The 15346-nt window shown below is 46.6% G+C and overlaps 2 protein-coding genes across 2 annotated transcripts in view; one reads left to right on the top strand and one right to left on the bottom strand.

The window, feature by feature from the left end:
- The window catches only part of CCNF (cyclin F), an 11173-nt gene extending 4829 nt beyond the window's left edge, over positions 1 to 6344 (top strand). The window contains 9 exon segments of the mRNA XM_009327210.1: positions 78 to 229; positions 850 to 1014; positions 1679 to 1802; positions 2154 to 2334; positions 2776 to 2863; positions 3434 to 3533; positions 3865 to 3995; positions 4261 to 4430; positions 5012 to 6344. Of these exon segments, the coding sequence (XP_009325485.1) occupies positions 78 to 229; positions 850 to 1014; positions 1679 to 1802; positions 2154 to 2334; positions 2776 to 2863; positions 3434 to 3533; positions 3865 to 3995; positions 4261 to 4430; positions 5012 to 5475 (1575 nt within the window). The 3' untranslated portion in view covers positions 5476 to 6344.
- On the bottom strand, positions 2252 to 14289 carry VRK3 (vaccinia related kinase 3). Its single transcript, XM_009327255.1, has 11 exons — positions 14260 to 14289; positions 14023 to 14100; positions 12107 to 12173; positions 11242 to 11326; positions 10653 to 10755; positions 10199 to 10291; positions 9854 to 9986; positions 8954 to 9074; positions 8596 to 8654; positions 8014 to 8162; positions 2252 to 2448 (listed from the first exon to the last, which is right to left on the bottom strand). The coding sequence occupies exons 1-10, from the start codon at positions 14287 to 14289 to the stop codon at positions 8014 to 8016; spliced, it is 918 nt and encodes a 305-aa protein (XP_009325530.1). The 3' UTR covers positions 2252 to 2448.
- Positions 14290 to 15346: the final 1057 nt, after the last annotated feature.

Here is a 15346-nt window from a genome sequence, read left to right on the forward strand (position 1 = left end):
TGCTGATTTAGTTTGCTTTTGGTAAAAAAAAAAAATCCAACAACAAAAAACTTTCTTTTGTGTTCTCTGTACTACAGATAGCTTTAGCCAAAGCTTGTGGGAATGGAAACCAGCTAGGATTAGAAGCAAAATCTTCCAGTGAAGCGGTGTCTCAAATCTTTCAAGCTTCCCTTCCTATCAGCAAGCAAAGTATCTTCACTGTGCAGAAAGGAATGAATGAAACAATGAGGTAAAAACTCGTATCTGGGAGTCAGGCCCCACAGCAGAAACCAATGCCTAAACAAATCTAGAATGAGGTCTGTTGGAAGATGGTGTCTTTTGCTTTACTCTTCTGTGATGCATTACGTACAATCAGAGAAACACGTGATATTTTGCAAAGAGGAAGTATTAGAGCCCTTACTTTAAACCCCGATGAAGAACTGAAATGAGGAGTGATGTTTTCTCCGGACTGTAAGTTCTTGCATCTGTCAAGACTAACAACCTCTTCAAGAACTAGAGGCAGTGTTTGACTTGTCAGAGGTATAGTTACTCTCTGGTTATCTTAGGTCGCCTTTAGCTTCCTAACTGATATGGCCTACCCCTTTCCTTGTGCAAGTGCCTATTAATTATAGGTTAGCTTCTAATTCCATTTCACAGACAAGACGACCATTGACCCTTCAGAGGATAACAGACCTCTGGTTGCAAATCCTTATCTCAGTGCAACGTGTCATTATTCTGAAAATTCTTTTGGTTGAATTTCTTGGTTGGAACTTTTGAGTGGAGAAGGGACTCGGTAACTAGGTGTGGGGAGGTTGTTCAGCACAGGTTTGGATGGCTTCTAACTGTGCAGATTGTCCCTTTCTTGTCCAGGTACATCCTGATTGATTGGCTGGTAGAAGTGGCTACCATGAAAGACTTTTCTAGCCTATGCCTTCACATGACAGTGGGATGTGTGGATCGTTATCTGAAGCTGAGACCTGTACCTCGGGCTCGACTACAACTTCTGGGAATAGCCTGCATGGTCATTTGCACACGGTAGGGGTTCTGACTGGTGAACAGAGGTGGTTATTGTGATCATTCAAATTAATTTCTGTGGCTCAAGCTTTTTTTCTCCTTGCTAATAATAATACTAGAAAAAAAATCTTTGGCTTCCCTCTGCATTGACTGCTGCTTGAACTGTGTTCACATACAAACACTCACAGTCTTGGCAAACGAGACACACAATGTTATTTCTTGGACATGTTTTTGAATACGAAAAAACTCCACAGCGGTGGATTGGTCTAAATGCATTCCATCAGCAACTGAAGTCTTTCATGCCATATTAGCATGAGTAACCCTGTAAGGAACAACTGCAGCAGTGGTGTTACCTAGTTTAGACTGTTACGCTCAGATGAACAGCATGGTGTGGTGGAAAATTATTCTTCTGTGTTAGTTCCTTTAATATCTGGCATCTTAACCTCGGAGAAGTTTCATAAATGAGGAAATAGGAATGTTCTAGTAGGTGGTTCCAGCTTAAAGGTGAAATAAATGAAGAGCTGCTGTTCTTTCTTTCCTGGTCTGTACCTGGGAAAGTACCTTATGAAGTTGTTTAAGTCTTTGGTCATCTTGGGTGCGTTTATCTGCCACAAAAACAGCAGTGCACAGGTGCAGAAATTCCCCTTCTTCTGGGGTTAACTGTTGATGATATTTAATATTGCAGTTTCATCAGCAAAGAGATCTTGACAATACGGGAAGCTGTGTGGCTAACAGACAACACATACAAATATGAAGACTTGGTCAGAATGATGGGCGAGATAATTTCTGCTCTAGAAGGAAAGATAAGGGTGAGTTTGGAAAGTGGATGGAATATTTCACCCCTTGGGCTGCTACTGAAGTCGGGCTATGGTAATGAGCACTTCTTATCTAAGATGTTGGGGTTTCATGCAAGTGTTCTCAATCAGCTGTGGAGAGCATGCAGATACAGAACCCTCTGCCTTCCTGTAGAGATTAAAACTTAAGTTTTAAGAGGCCATTTATTCTTTCACTGGAGAATGTTTCAATGTCAGTGTAGTAGTTAAAACAAACAAACAAAAAAACCCCCTAATGTAAAGAAAACAGCACCTCCTGGAAACAACTGTTCTAAATACTTGGTGCTTGTCTTGTATTGCTGACCTCTGTTCTCCTTTATGCACTAGATACCTACCATCGTGGACTACAAGGAAGTATTGTCAAATGTAGTCTCACTGGAGAGAAGAACTCTTCACCTTTACAGCTTCATTTGTGAACTGTCACTCTTAAACACAAGCCTCTGTGTGTATTCCCCAGCTCGGCTGGCTGCTGCAGCACTGCTGCTGGCTAAGATACTACACAGGCAAGGTAAGAACAGCCTCTTCAGTGGAGCTGCGGCAGGGTATGTCAGTCTGCCTTGTCCTTTTAGGGAGCTTTTTTTTTTGGTGTTACTTTTGTCTTTAGGCAAGATGTCCCAATCACCTGGGGGGGAAGAGAGGGACAGGTATAAGACTTCATAATGAAGAGCTGAGTTCAGTCTATTGTACCTCTTAATAGCTATGATGAACAAGAGTATTAGCATCAGACTATGCAAGCTTCGTGTTTAAATGAGACTGAAGATTCCTGTACTTAACTATAACTTCAGTTTGGCACATAAACCTATCCTTGAAGCTAGCTGTGGACTTGAACGAACTGTCTGCAGGCATAAGCTCGTGGAGATCATGATCTTTATCCTGTAAAAAAAAAAAATCTGTCTGATTATAGAACTACGAAGCTTTATGAAATGGTAATGTGTACTTTCTTCTCCAGCACACCCCTGGACCAGCCAGCTTTCTGAGTGCACCGGTTTCTCTCTTGAAGACCTGTTGCCCTGTGTGCTGAGCCTCCACCAAAAGTGGTAATAGTTTTGGAACTCTTCTGGGAGGGCACATGAGTACTTGGATTCCAGTTCTTGCAGACACGCTGCATCTATAGAGTCAGCCCTTCCCAGTGAAGGATGTGGCTCTGGGAAACTGCCTTGCTCCCCCCACCACAAGGCGCTAAAGCCTCAGGGCCAGTTCAGGGACAGCTCTTCTGTTTCTCACAACTGGTAGTGGCCCTGGGTTACAGAAAATGTGATGCTCCTCAAGGTTTAACAGGTTTCAGCTTGCCAAACAGCACTATTTTCAGAAGACTGCAACTGGCTTATTGGTGAGCTTCAGAAGGAGTTCAAGTAGCAAAAGTAGCTCATTTTTTAAAGAGTACAAGGCAAATATCTTGTTTGCTTCAAGGAACAGAAAAGGAATTAGATGCTCGTATGCTGAGAAACCAAGTGTCCTGGCTAGCTGCTTAGCAGCTCTGCTGAAACACCAACTTCTTTAGCACAGAACTGAGGTGGACAGAGGGAAGGTATTTAAATTGGCAGGTTTTGCTAAAATTGTTTTCATATAATCCATTCTAAGATTGGGGCTTTAATCTTTCTTTCCAGTTTCCATGACGATGTCCCAAAGGATTATAGGCAGGTGTCCTTAACTGCAGTGAAACAACGATTTGAAGATGAGCGTTATGAAGAAATAGGCAAAGAAACGGTGGGTTAGCTCTTTGTCTTCATTTGCTGATGTCTGACACCAAGACCAAAGCTACCATATGGCAGGATGTAGTAAGCTTCAAATAATGGGAAGTGGGTTCTAACTTCAGACTTTTGGAGGACAGATTATCTAAATAAAGTGGTAGTTTTAAACTTGATCTGCGGGGACTATAACTGCTCTGTTTGAGTACATGTGGGAGGAACTCACTGGGGTAGATTTCTCCTAGAAAATAAAGATAAATAGCCTCCTTCTGGCTATCTGTTCCTTCTGGGAATCTCATGGTCTAACTCTTACTGGCTCTCTGACTTTTTTATTTATTTTTTTTTTTTAGATGATGAGTTACAGCCAGCTCTGTTCATTGTTGGGTGTGAAACAGGAGGACCCGAAGCCCAGTCCCTTGCACACAAACATGGTGGAAATTCAGACTTTCCTTAGCTCTCCCTCTGGAAAGAGAACTAAAAGGCCAGTATAACTTATCACTGTAAATCTCCCTGCCCACAGCAGGGGGGTTGGACTAGATGACCTTTAGAGGTCCCTTCCAACCCAAACTATTCTATGATTCTAAATGTCTCTGAAGATTAGCAGGAGCTTTTCCTCCTCCCTGGTATCCTGAGTTTTCATTCTTAAATATGATCAATTTTTTCTGTAACTACCTTGACATACCTATTAAAAGAGCCGGAAAAGAAGACTCGGCTTTTAATGTGACTTCTGGATTTTCTTGCTGCAGGAGGAGGGAAGACAGCATTCAGGACGACAGAGGCAGCTTTGTGACTACACCCACAGCAGAGCTATCCACCCAGGAAGAAAGCCTTCTAGATAACTTCCTAGACTGGAGTTTAGATTCCTGCTCTGGTTATGAAGGTGATCAGGAAAGTGAAGGCGAGAGAGATGGAGATGGTGAGGGGTTTATTCTCCTTAAAAAAAGCAGACGAGAGAATTAAAACTGTCTTTTCATCTTTGCTTAAAACTGTTTCTCAGGCAACAGAAGCCTGAACTTTCAGCTGAAGACGAGTTGGAAAAACTCTCCCCTTTCCCCAGTGGTTATAATTGTTAAACTATTTTAGAGGTATATATCCGTTCTCTTTCTCTATACTGCTTCAGAACATGATGAAGGGTTTCAGCTGCTTAGCGTTTCAGAGCGAGACTGTTTTCAGATACCACTGATAGTGGACCAGATGTGATGAATGGCCCACTGTGTTAGAAACACTGCATTATCTGTTTGTTTTGCTGACACTAGGACTGGCTGTTCATTTTCTAAACAGCTTTTAGTACCTATCCAAACAGCCTGAGGCGGGGAAGTTACTGTTGCAAATGAGGGTGAACTTAGTGCTCTACCCTCCCCTCCATGTTCATTTAAACATAAGGTTTATGCTTTTGCTTGTTGTGTTTTTGTTTTGTTTTTTTTCCCTGCTTGATTCTGTGCTGAACGCCTGCTTGGTGTTGCCCAAATCAAAACTGACCTCTTTATCATTCCACAGTGACAGGTCCCAGTGGGATCTTGGATGTGACGGTGGTCTACATGGATCCTGCGGAGCACTGCTGTCAGGACTCCAGTGATGAAGACAACCTAGCTGTAGAGTGGGCTGGGCACGTGGCACCACTGAGGGAGGCCAAGCTGCTGGATGACACTCGCAGCCTTTCGGCATATCGCACCCCAAGAAATCCTAACCTGGAAGGGAGCTCAGGCTACTCTTCCGTCAACAGTGCCAGCCCTACATCTTCTGTAGAAGGCAGCCTTGGAGTACCTCTCAAACCTACCTCAGCACTGTCTCTTGGCAGTGCCCTGAACAAGGAGCCACGCCTGCCTCATTACCTGGAATCATGTTTACAGTCAGTCTGTGCTAGGCCTAGCGATGGCAAGTGTGACAGAAGGCAAGTCAAGCGAAAGAATGTGGCAGAACACAGTGAAGAAAGGGTGAACTTGGGCTTCTTAAGCCTCTGATTTCTTCATGCTCTTTACTTTTCTAGGGTTCCTGGAAACAGTATTTCTGTTGTAGTCATACAGGGATGATAGTGAATAATTGTCAATACCTCCAAAAAGAGCCCTTCCCCTCAACTTTGCCTATGCCTGTCTTGTAATTCTGTAGCTCACTTCTGGGCCATTTCTTTCCTTGATAGCTGCCTTTAAAAATATTCCCTATTTTCCAGTCCTCTGCAAATTAAGATTCTTTTCCACATACGAAACTTCTTATAGTTCATTTTTGTCACACCTCACCAGTTTCTCCTTGGTGATAGAAAAGAACTTGTCATGTCCCTTGCTTTGCTGTGAGGCCTGGCGCTATAAAAGAAAGGAATTGACTTTGGGTTCTCAAGTTACTGGATGTAACACTATGCTTGAATTCTTCCACTTGAAAGGCCTTTTTGAGGATGTGCTGCCTTTTCCTTCTGGCCAGGTACTGTCTCGCTCAGCTGGTGCTTCCCTCTTCTATGTATATACCATTTGCTGCACTGATACAAGGTTTTTATGGATATAATCAAGAGGTAAATGAAGGCTCACTGCAAGTCTGAGCTTCTTTTTTACCTACCTCTCAGATGGTTTTAAACCCCATTTGCCTCAGGCTCTAGTTGCTGTGTTTTCTTCGCCTGAAAAATCCTCCTTCTGTGCCTTAAAGCTTCACTGCCCCGTGCTACAGTAATGGGATCTCTGTGAACTGTTAGTCTCTGCTGGAACAGTGTGGTTGAACTGCCACCTCCAGCCAGTGGCTCAATTGCATTTCCTGTCTCGCACAGTCTTCCTTGCTATTTCTGTTACTGTGTCCTCAAGTAAAGCACAAATCACTTGAACACTAGAACCAGGCAGCAATGTAGTAAGGGCAGACAGTTTGTTGTACTGAAAGCTCCAATTTAAGCCTTGCTACTTTTCTTATCAAAAATTAAATCCATGCTGCTTCGGTAACAATTTGGAGAAACCACCTACACTGACCTCAGCCTAGCAAGCCTGGGTTACAGCTCCTTCAGCTTGTGAATGTTAGGAAAACAGCCTTCTCTCTACAAACAGGTAGCGAGCATTGAAATACCAAGGTACAAGACTTCCAGGAGATGTCACTGAATTTAACACTGGAACTAGACTCCATGACTCCTCCTTTGTTTAAAAGTTACTGTGGCAGATGGCAACAGTTCAGATACACACACACACACACAGAGTGTAATGACTTTTTTATAAAACTTTTTTTAATATAAATGGCTCCCTGTCTTACTTCAATGACTGGTATCCCCCTGACCTGGGGCTTGGAGAACTGATGGGATGTTTGGGGATTATGATTAAGTTGAGTTGCAGACGGGCCTGCCTGTAGGCTATTTTCATTAACATGAGCAGCTGGGAGAACACCCTGCACAACAAATGGGGCTCAACCCACTGTCACAACTCTACAGCAGCTACAGAAAGGCCTCGAACATGGCAAATAACCAACAGCAGCCTTGGGTGCTTGTCCACAAAGTTTATTACAAAACTATGTACTGCTACTGTAGTTAAAAAAAAATATATCCCTGATTTAGTTTTTCTGTGCCAGGCTTCACCCTTCTCCCAGGGGCTACACTGCTGTTCTCCAGCTACTGCTTACAAGGACTTGCCATGCAGGAGTGTCTTCACGTTAACTTGTTACAGCAGTGGCTCAAGCATTAGGTCATATTAAAATTGGAAGAAAACACTTATAAAAACCTCTCAGTTCTACAACAGGTAGGTAAAAGTTAAATATCTGTGGGAAAGGCCACGCACTGCAGAAAGCTTTGAACTCTTTTCCTGTGCAAGTTTTCTCAATCTGAAAGAAGGCACAAAGTAGGAACATTAATCAGTTCAGTTCCTTCCCAGGAAGAGTAAATTAGGTGACGAGGAGCAAGCTCCATCTTCCTGGGGCTTGCTGCTTAATCCTGTGGCCTTGGCTGATGCAGCCCTGGACTAAATCCAGGTCCGTCTCTATCAAGCCTCAATCTTGGAGGTGCCTCATGGATAAAACAGAGCGCCTGGGCCTAGGGAGCCACCACATACTGCCCAAGGCAACAGAACCAGAACTACAATCTACTTCCTGAAAAGGAAAAGCAGGAGATACAGCCCAGAGCCTCAGTTCTAACAAAAATGAAAAAAGGGCCAGATTGCATCAGTCTGCATTTTGTTAGCTCCTCCACACCCCTGCAGACCGTTCAGCCTTTGCTTTATTAACCCTTGTTGTATTCCTCCAAGGACAAGTATTTCCAGAAAAAAAATTGAGGAAACATATGCTGTAACACAGGCTAAGCCTGGCTTTGCGTAGCACTGGACTGATCTCTTAATAGGGAATGCTGAAGGGCCAGTGCTCCCTCCACCTGTCAGGAGGAGCCTCTAGGTTTCACCGGGAGAGATTTCACAGACCACCCTGCTCTGCCCTCACCTCCCGACTGCCGCCTGCTGCACCCCACGAGCGGGTCAGCAGCACTGTGCTGCTCCTGTGCTCCCAGCAGTACAGGGGGACTTTGTGCTGCTGCAGCCGAAACTGCTGGCACTTACTTAGGGCACCATTTTGATATCCACAGAGTCATACGCGGAAGCTTTCACGTTTTCCAGTGGCTTCTTGAAGAGCTGCCGCAGGGCCTCATAGTCAGGCTTCTCCTCATACTCTAGTGCCATTACTTGCTGCAGGTAGCTCTGCAGGGCATCTGCAAAGCAAGGAACATCACTGCATGGAGCAGCACAGCAACACCAGTTGTCCTTACAAAGCTGCCAAATGGCTGCCTCAGACTGCTCTCCCTGTAGATAGCTCACCCGCCAGCCGCAGAGAGCAGAAAACAAAACCAAAGACTAACGTGAAGCTCAAAGACAGGATGGGGAAATGACCTCTAGCCTCAAATGTTGCATTTTTAAAGCCACCAGAACACTTGCCTCTTTAGCAAGGCTCATGAATACAGAAAATGGGTAAAGAAAACAAGGAATTTGTTCACAGGAGGAGCCTGTCTGCCAGTCCATGCAATGCTTGGTCACCGTCGCCAGTGGAAGCCATCCTGGACTAGCACCCCAGCACAGAGGTTCTAGCTTCAGGTACAGTCAATCCTCCTTCCCCAAGTCCCACTGTCACAGAGAGCAAGCCCATACCTGGAATGGATCTCTGCCTGAAGCACAGCCGGAGAAGGCATATCACATCCCCTTTGTACCTGGAATAATCAGTGCAGAGTGCTGTCAGATGAGAAGCAATGGAGCAGGCACCTGAACAGCCCATCTTTGGCAATAGGGGCAAAAAAAAAAAAAAAAAAAGCTGAATTCAGATGGCCACGTTCTGAATGGAGCAGAAATCAGGGTTCATCAAACACCCTTTGGCCAGGCTCAGCCTTTACAGGGGAATTTACCCACATCCCAATAGTGTACTATGGCCGAGTGATTTCTCTTCAGTCACAAAACCTCCCTCACTGTTTTCCGCTCAGCATTTCCCAAAAGAGTAGATGATTTCTCCTACTTTTCCTTCTTTTCCACCACAGTTTCTACTTTGTCCAGTTCATCAGACCAGGGCAAGAAGCCACAGAGCCATTTCAGAAGACAGTAGCCCAGAGATTGCAAGTCACTCCGGCGAGATGGTCCTGATTGGAAGGAAGAGATATTCACGTGTGAAAAAACCAAGAGTTTGGGAGCCACCTCAGAAGAGGCCCAAGCTAGCACCTCTCCTCCAAAGGCAAGTAAGGACTCCAGCACTCATTGCACAACCTTGGAAGTCTCTGTCTGAGGTGCCCCTTCTGTAAAACAGGCAGCCTCATGAAGGGGCAAAAGCCTAAAGGGCAGAAGTAAAGAAATGCAAGAGCTTCATTAAGACGTGCTCTAGGATATCAATACCTCTGGGAGCCTACTAACTCACACAGTTGAGGAATCACCTCCCAGCCTCTGGAGGAAGATTTGTCCAGTCCGAACACTGGGAGAGAACAGTGACATCCCAACCAGGAGAGGAACTGGCTAATTTAAATGCCTTCCCAGCTCTCATTGCTGCAAGGTCAGAGCAGAGCCTGCTGCAAATCTGTTTTGGGCAGGGATCCAGTCTGGCTTGAAACGGATCCCTGCTAAGCCAGCGCGAAGCGGCCCTGTTTTCTATTCCTCGCACGCCTGCAGTAGCCAAGGCTCCAGATGGCGCAGGAACATCCCTGCACCTCTTGCTGCAGTCGCTCAGTGACCTGGCAAGTCCCAACACAGCAGCCCAGAGAGAGGCAAGAGTAAACAGCCCGAACAGGAACTTGGTTCCAGATGCATGTGAATGCCTGGAAAGCAGCCCTAACAGAAATGCCAGCAGGGAGCCCTAGCTCCAGAGCGCACTGCCACAGTAACAGCTCTAGCTGAGCTTTGCTGGCTTGTGTCAGAAACAGAGACTCACCTGCTCCCTTGTGACTGTCCAGACTGATAAACTCTATTGTGCCTTCATGAGGGGTCCTGCTGCCTTCGCGCTGAGCCACGTGCTTCCCTCCTGGGCAGTAACGGAACGCAAAGGAATAGCCTGCTAGGGTCACCTAGAAGACATCAGAAGTACACATCTGAGTGTGTGCGGGGTGTGAATTCTGCTTACAGCGTAGCCTGCAATCCTGCACCACAGCACCTGCTTGAGCACTGCACAGACCGCGCCGCTCCCCTGCCCAGCAGCAGGAACCTGGGTGTGGCTCTACCCCATTTCACAAGCCCACCTTCACTGCCATTTCCTCGCAGCACTGCTCCCGCTCCCTACCTGCGTGAGGTCTGCTGGGTTCAAATAGATATTCTCAGCCGTGATGTCCCCATGCACATACTCGTTTTCATGAATGTACTCCAGGCAGTCTAGCTAGGAGTAAACAGAAGAAGCGAGCATATCAGAACCACGCAGACTCCTTCAGCACCCTGGCTATCACCAAGCTGGACCCTCCCCAGCTCCCCGCAGCTGTGTGGAGGAGCACAAAAAGCACCATGTCTCACAGCCTCGAATTTTCAAGTGTCAGGTTTCTCTCATTCTCCTTACCCCAAATTCCTTTGAGGTGACATATTGCTCAAAAGATGCTACTCAAGTTTAGAACAGGCTCAAGAGATGCTACTCAGAGTCCCCAGCCAACCCCCAGATCAGCTTTAAAACACCTCTGAAAGATCCAGAAGAAAGTTATAGGTCTTTTCTGAAAAAGTCTCTTAGAAAGTATTGGTTCTCTACATACCAGCCGGACTACAATCTGAAAAGCTGCCTTCTCCCTCAGCAGGTGTAAGCTATCATTCAGGACGGACTGAAGAGTTCGCCCTAAGTCAGAGAACACCAAAAACCTACAAGAGACAAGGATTTAGTACACAGCAGTACCTACCTGATTTGGAAACCCTGCAACAGACGCTTGTCAAGCGATCCACCTGGATTAGACCCCCCTTCAACTCCAAGTTGACCTGGGCAAACATTTCCTCAACTTTTGATAACAGAAAACTTGAAAAGGAGAGCCATGCTGATCATGTGTTGCAGATACACAGCCTGAGTCTCCCCTTTGTGTTAAGCTTAAAAGGCAGGAATAAGGCGTCCCCTGGCCTGAGGGGCAGAAGCGGCAAAAGCAATGACTTCACCAGCAATGCAAGGACTGAAGGAAACAGGATAATGAGAGGCAAACCATTTGTTACTAAATGAGATAGGAGCAGCGCGTGAGGTTAGGAGCCCAGGGGACGAGAAAAGGAATAGCAGACAGCAAGGAGAGAAGAGGGAAAGCCCAAGAAGATGGCAGTTGTGAACAAAAGAGATCAGCTGCGCCCTTCGCTGAGTCACCTCACCTGTAGCTATCTGCATGCAGTCCAAAGCCAACACAATTGGGGATTCCCAGCAACGGCACAGAGTGCCACTTCTTCCACTTCTCCACTAGAAGGGGAGAGAAGAGGACAGTGTGGCAGACGCTGATAAGGAGCTCCAGAACGAAGGAGCTCAGTCAGGGATGCCCTTTCTCCGAAGGCCTGCTCTGCCCTGGGCAGCTCACAGCAGGAAGCCTCTCTCATACCGATTCTGTCCCAGAAATACCAGCCTGATGTGCTGGGGTATTGGCATGTCAATGCACATAGCACTGCAGAGCAAGAACAAGACAAAGGATGCTGGAAATACCAGAGCAGGCTAAGGCATGTGACTGCTATAGGGCTAGGTAAAAGAAGAAGGGGGCAGAGAGAGAGAGGGATGGAGCAGCAGATTTTTACAGTCCTCCCAGAAGTGCAAGTTTGACATGAATTCCTCCATCACCCCTCCTCAAACACCTGCCCACGTTTTCTGGTCAGCTTTGCTCTTGCTCAGGCTTCTGGGTCAATGGCGTAAATACCAGACAGCAGCTGACGGAGACACCCGTGGAAGGGGCACAGGAGAGGGAGCCAAGGCAGGTCAGGCTGCAGGGCTGAACAGCCACCAGTGAGGTCAAGACAAAGCATGGGAAGAGCAAGAAAGCTTCGAAATGCCAATACTGCAGCGTCCTAAAGGTACACAGAGGCGCCTGGGAGAGCAGGCTCTTGGCCAAACTTCTCAGCACTCTGGCACCAACCAAGCAGTGAATTAGTCTGTTCTAGCCTGGCCTTCCGAGAGACTCGCGTAACTGATGAGAGAGGGATGCCAGTTTTCCTAACAAGCAGCCTAGTCCTTGCCCTTCCAAGAAGCACCAACCTGTGCCCGCCTTCGCAGCTCGCTGGAAGAAGTTCTGTTCATTGTAGATCTTGCCATCTTTCACATCCTGAAGGGAAAAGGAAGGAGGAGCATTACTTCAGCCACACACACCCTGCTACAAAGGGAAACTTGGGCAAGACTGCTACAAGACCTTCACTACTCATTTTAAAGAAAGCAACAACCCCCCCACCCAAAAATAAAATATCAGCAACAGAGCTGAGAACAGAGCTCAGGTCTTTTGGTTCACTAATGCTGTGCCTAAGAACCACATAAACTCTGAGCATCAGCACAGAACAAGGGAGTGGCTGTCTCACGTTGGACATTTCAAGCGCTACCACTTAGAACTGCCTGTGGGTTAAAAGCATCTAGACGATGCAGACCATCTGGCAACCTAGAGCGAGCTCTAGTCCCAAAGCTATTATTTTAAAAGGAGCCAGAGGTGACCTTATCCACAACACAGATGAGGTTATTTCTGCGAACAGGCAAGTCCCAACAAAGAACTGTAACATTTTATTCTAGCTGTCAGAAAGCGAGACAAGACAGAAGGTCTGTGTTTGTGACATTCAAGGCTCTGGGTACTGTGCTGACATCTTACAATCAGCAAGCATTACTGCCCTTCTACTACCACTGTTATTGAGTGACCTGAAATGCATATAGTTTACAGTCAATATGTATGTGTTTGCCTATGCACACATGTGTATATATATACATTTAGCCTACTGCAAGCTAACTTAGGACAGATGCTATCACGCATGGGAGGAGGCAGCAGTTTTATATTCTGGCTGGTTTGATTCCAAAGGCCCTACCCACAATTGGCCAAGGCAGCTGGAGAATCAGCAGGCTCCAGACAACACAAACGACCATGTTCCAGAGGATATTTTATTCTGCACCTTGCCTGGTGAGCCAATCTGAGCCATCAAACCCAGGAGCCAAAATGCTCTCCTGTGCCGTATCATACTCGACAGTCCTCTGCAACCACAAGGGCTGGGCCATCGGACTACCGAGCAGAACGCCAAAAGATGCCAAAGGTGCAAAACAGAGAGCTGGGCGTGTTGCGTACAGAAGCGATTAGTTTCCCACCTACGGGTTCTAGTTTTGTGGCACTTAGCTGTCTTTTCTCATTAACGCTGTATTCTTTCTCCATCCTCTTAAACGGCTCAAAAGGGAGAGGGACTTTTCAAGAGTGGGCACCACCAGGTCCCCCACAGGGCCATTAGTCGGCACCGGTCTCCCCACAGACAAGCAACCCCCAAGAGCCACAGCAGACAAGAAAACAGCCTTTCCGCTCTGGTTTGTGAGTTACTGAAAATCAATCAACTGAATTTCCATTGCAGAGCATCTATTACTGGAAATAGCATGTTTCTGGAGAACCCAAGTTATTGGCAAGTGCCTAGAAAGCTGGCTCGGGACTCCAACTATAATTACTGTTTGATTTAAAGATGTGCTCTGGCCTTACAGAGTCTCTCCGTGCTGGTTCATCACACTACTTCAGCACAGCCACCAAATTCTAACCTCTCCAGTTTCCCCAGACTTCAGCAGGGTACGCGCACACTTGCCATACAGGAAAAAAGCAGGTCTGACGTTAATGAATCACGATCTCCACCTTACACCACCAAATTCAGTTTTGGAGATTACGGAGCTCGGTGGATCAAAGAGGCAACCTTTGGGGATGAAGGCTTTTCCTTTTTTTAATCCTTATACCTGTTTTCTTCACACCTGTAGCGGAAGAGCCAACTTCTACTGAAATCCAAGCATGACACTCTCAGGAAGTTATATCCATCTCCTAAGCTAGAAGGGGCCTCTGTGACCCCTGTCTCTGACTTCCTCAGACACTCTTAGCCATACAGGCCAAATGGGTCGGGCCCTGGACACAGTACACTATGCACTATTCCTTACCCAAACAGATCAAAACTCACAAGTTTGAGGGAGTATCTTTGCTTTTGAGGACAGGTTCCAGATGCTGACTGTGCTGCGGAAGGATGGAACAGATGTGGTTACAGGAGCACAGAAAAGAGGTACTTGCAGTGTCAGTTGCATCATTAAGCACAGCCTGTGCAGCTGGCTTTTGCTTATTCTCTGCTTCTTTCACGTGGTCTTTGTAAAAGCATCCTCCGTGACGGCGTCCTCCCAGGTTACTACAAAATAATTCTTACCTTGCTCCAGAAGCACAGCACCCCTGACATGCTTCGACTGCAGCTCTGCTTAAGTCACAGAAGCATCTAGGCATGGCTACAGTAGTGGGGTGCTTTGAAGGTGGTATGTAAAGAACAAATCATTAGTAGAATCTCAAAGGCACCCCCAAATTCATTTGCTGAGCATTCCCTCCGGCTCACTTCATAGTTTGTCAAGTCTGTACGAGATGCCAGAGTCCCTTCTGCTCTGCATGGATGTCAGAGTTTTATGTGGCCTTCCCCCTCCAAAAGGATTTGCACCCATTACTTGGCCTTGGGGTAGTTCCTCTTCTCCTGCTCTTAGACCGAGTGCTATACACAGGTTATCTGCTGCTCGTCATCCAAAAGGTGTTTCTAAAAAAGCACCCTCCGCTATAACAACAACAACATTTATTTTCTCTTTTCCTAACATCACATCTTTTTAAAGACATAGGTGGATGCCCAGACTTTGTTATACAACAGCAAAAGTAATTAAAAATAAACTAAAGCCAAATATCAGGCAAAGCTTACTAATGGGTAAAATTCCTCCTGAACAGTGCTTCCAAGTTAACAATGGAGAACAAGATCGAAACCTTTCCTTTGGAAGTTTACAGCTAGACTAGAGAGAAAAGACCAGCAGTCACTGAACAGCTGAGAAGCAGCCCAGATGATTTAGCTGCTTTCTTTTGGCCCCCAAAACAGGCTGAGAATCCTGAACTGACGTTTAGTCAATACTGGCACCACCTACAACACAGGAACTCCTGGACGGTGCCGGCAGCATTTAGGTTTTGTACGTAAAAACCAGAAAGAGGAAGTATGGCCCCCAACGATGCACATTCCGTCAAGTAACGGAGCAGCCCAGCCCCTGCTCCATCTTAGGCCAGCGCTAACATCCACGCTGGGATGCCCAGCGTGGGAACGCCAGACCCCGTGGGCCAGCCGGTCACTGCCATCCCGGAGGCCAGCCGCGGAGCGTCACCGCCTCCGCACCGCCTGTTCACGGCGGATTCTGGCGGTTTAGGGACGTCCCGACGGCCGCCACCGGACACCAACAGCAGGCCCCTGCGAGGTGTCCGCTCCAAGGTCCGGG

The sequence above is a fragment of the Pygoscelis adeliae genome, unplaced genomic scaffold (genome assembly GCF_000699105.1).
Source record: "Pygoscelis adeliae isolate BGI_AS28 unplaced genomic scaffold, ASM69910v1 Scaffold461, whole genome shotgun sequence".
Taxonomy (NCBI): Eukaryota; Metazoa; Chordata; class Aves; order Sphenisciformes; family Spheniscidae; genus Pygoscelis; species Pygoscelis adeliae.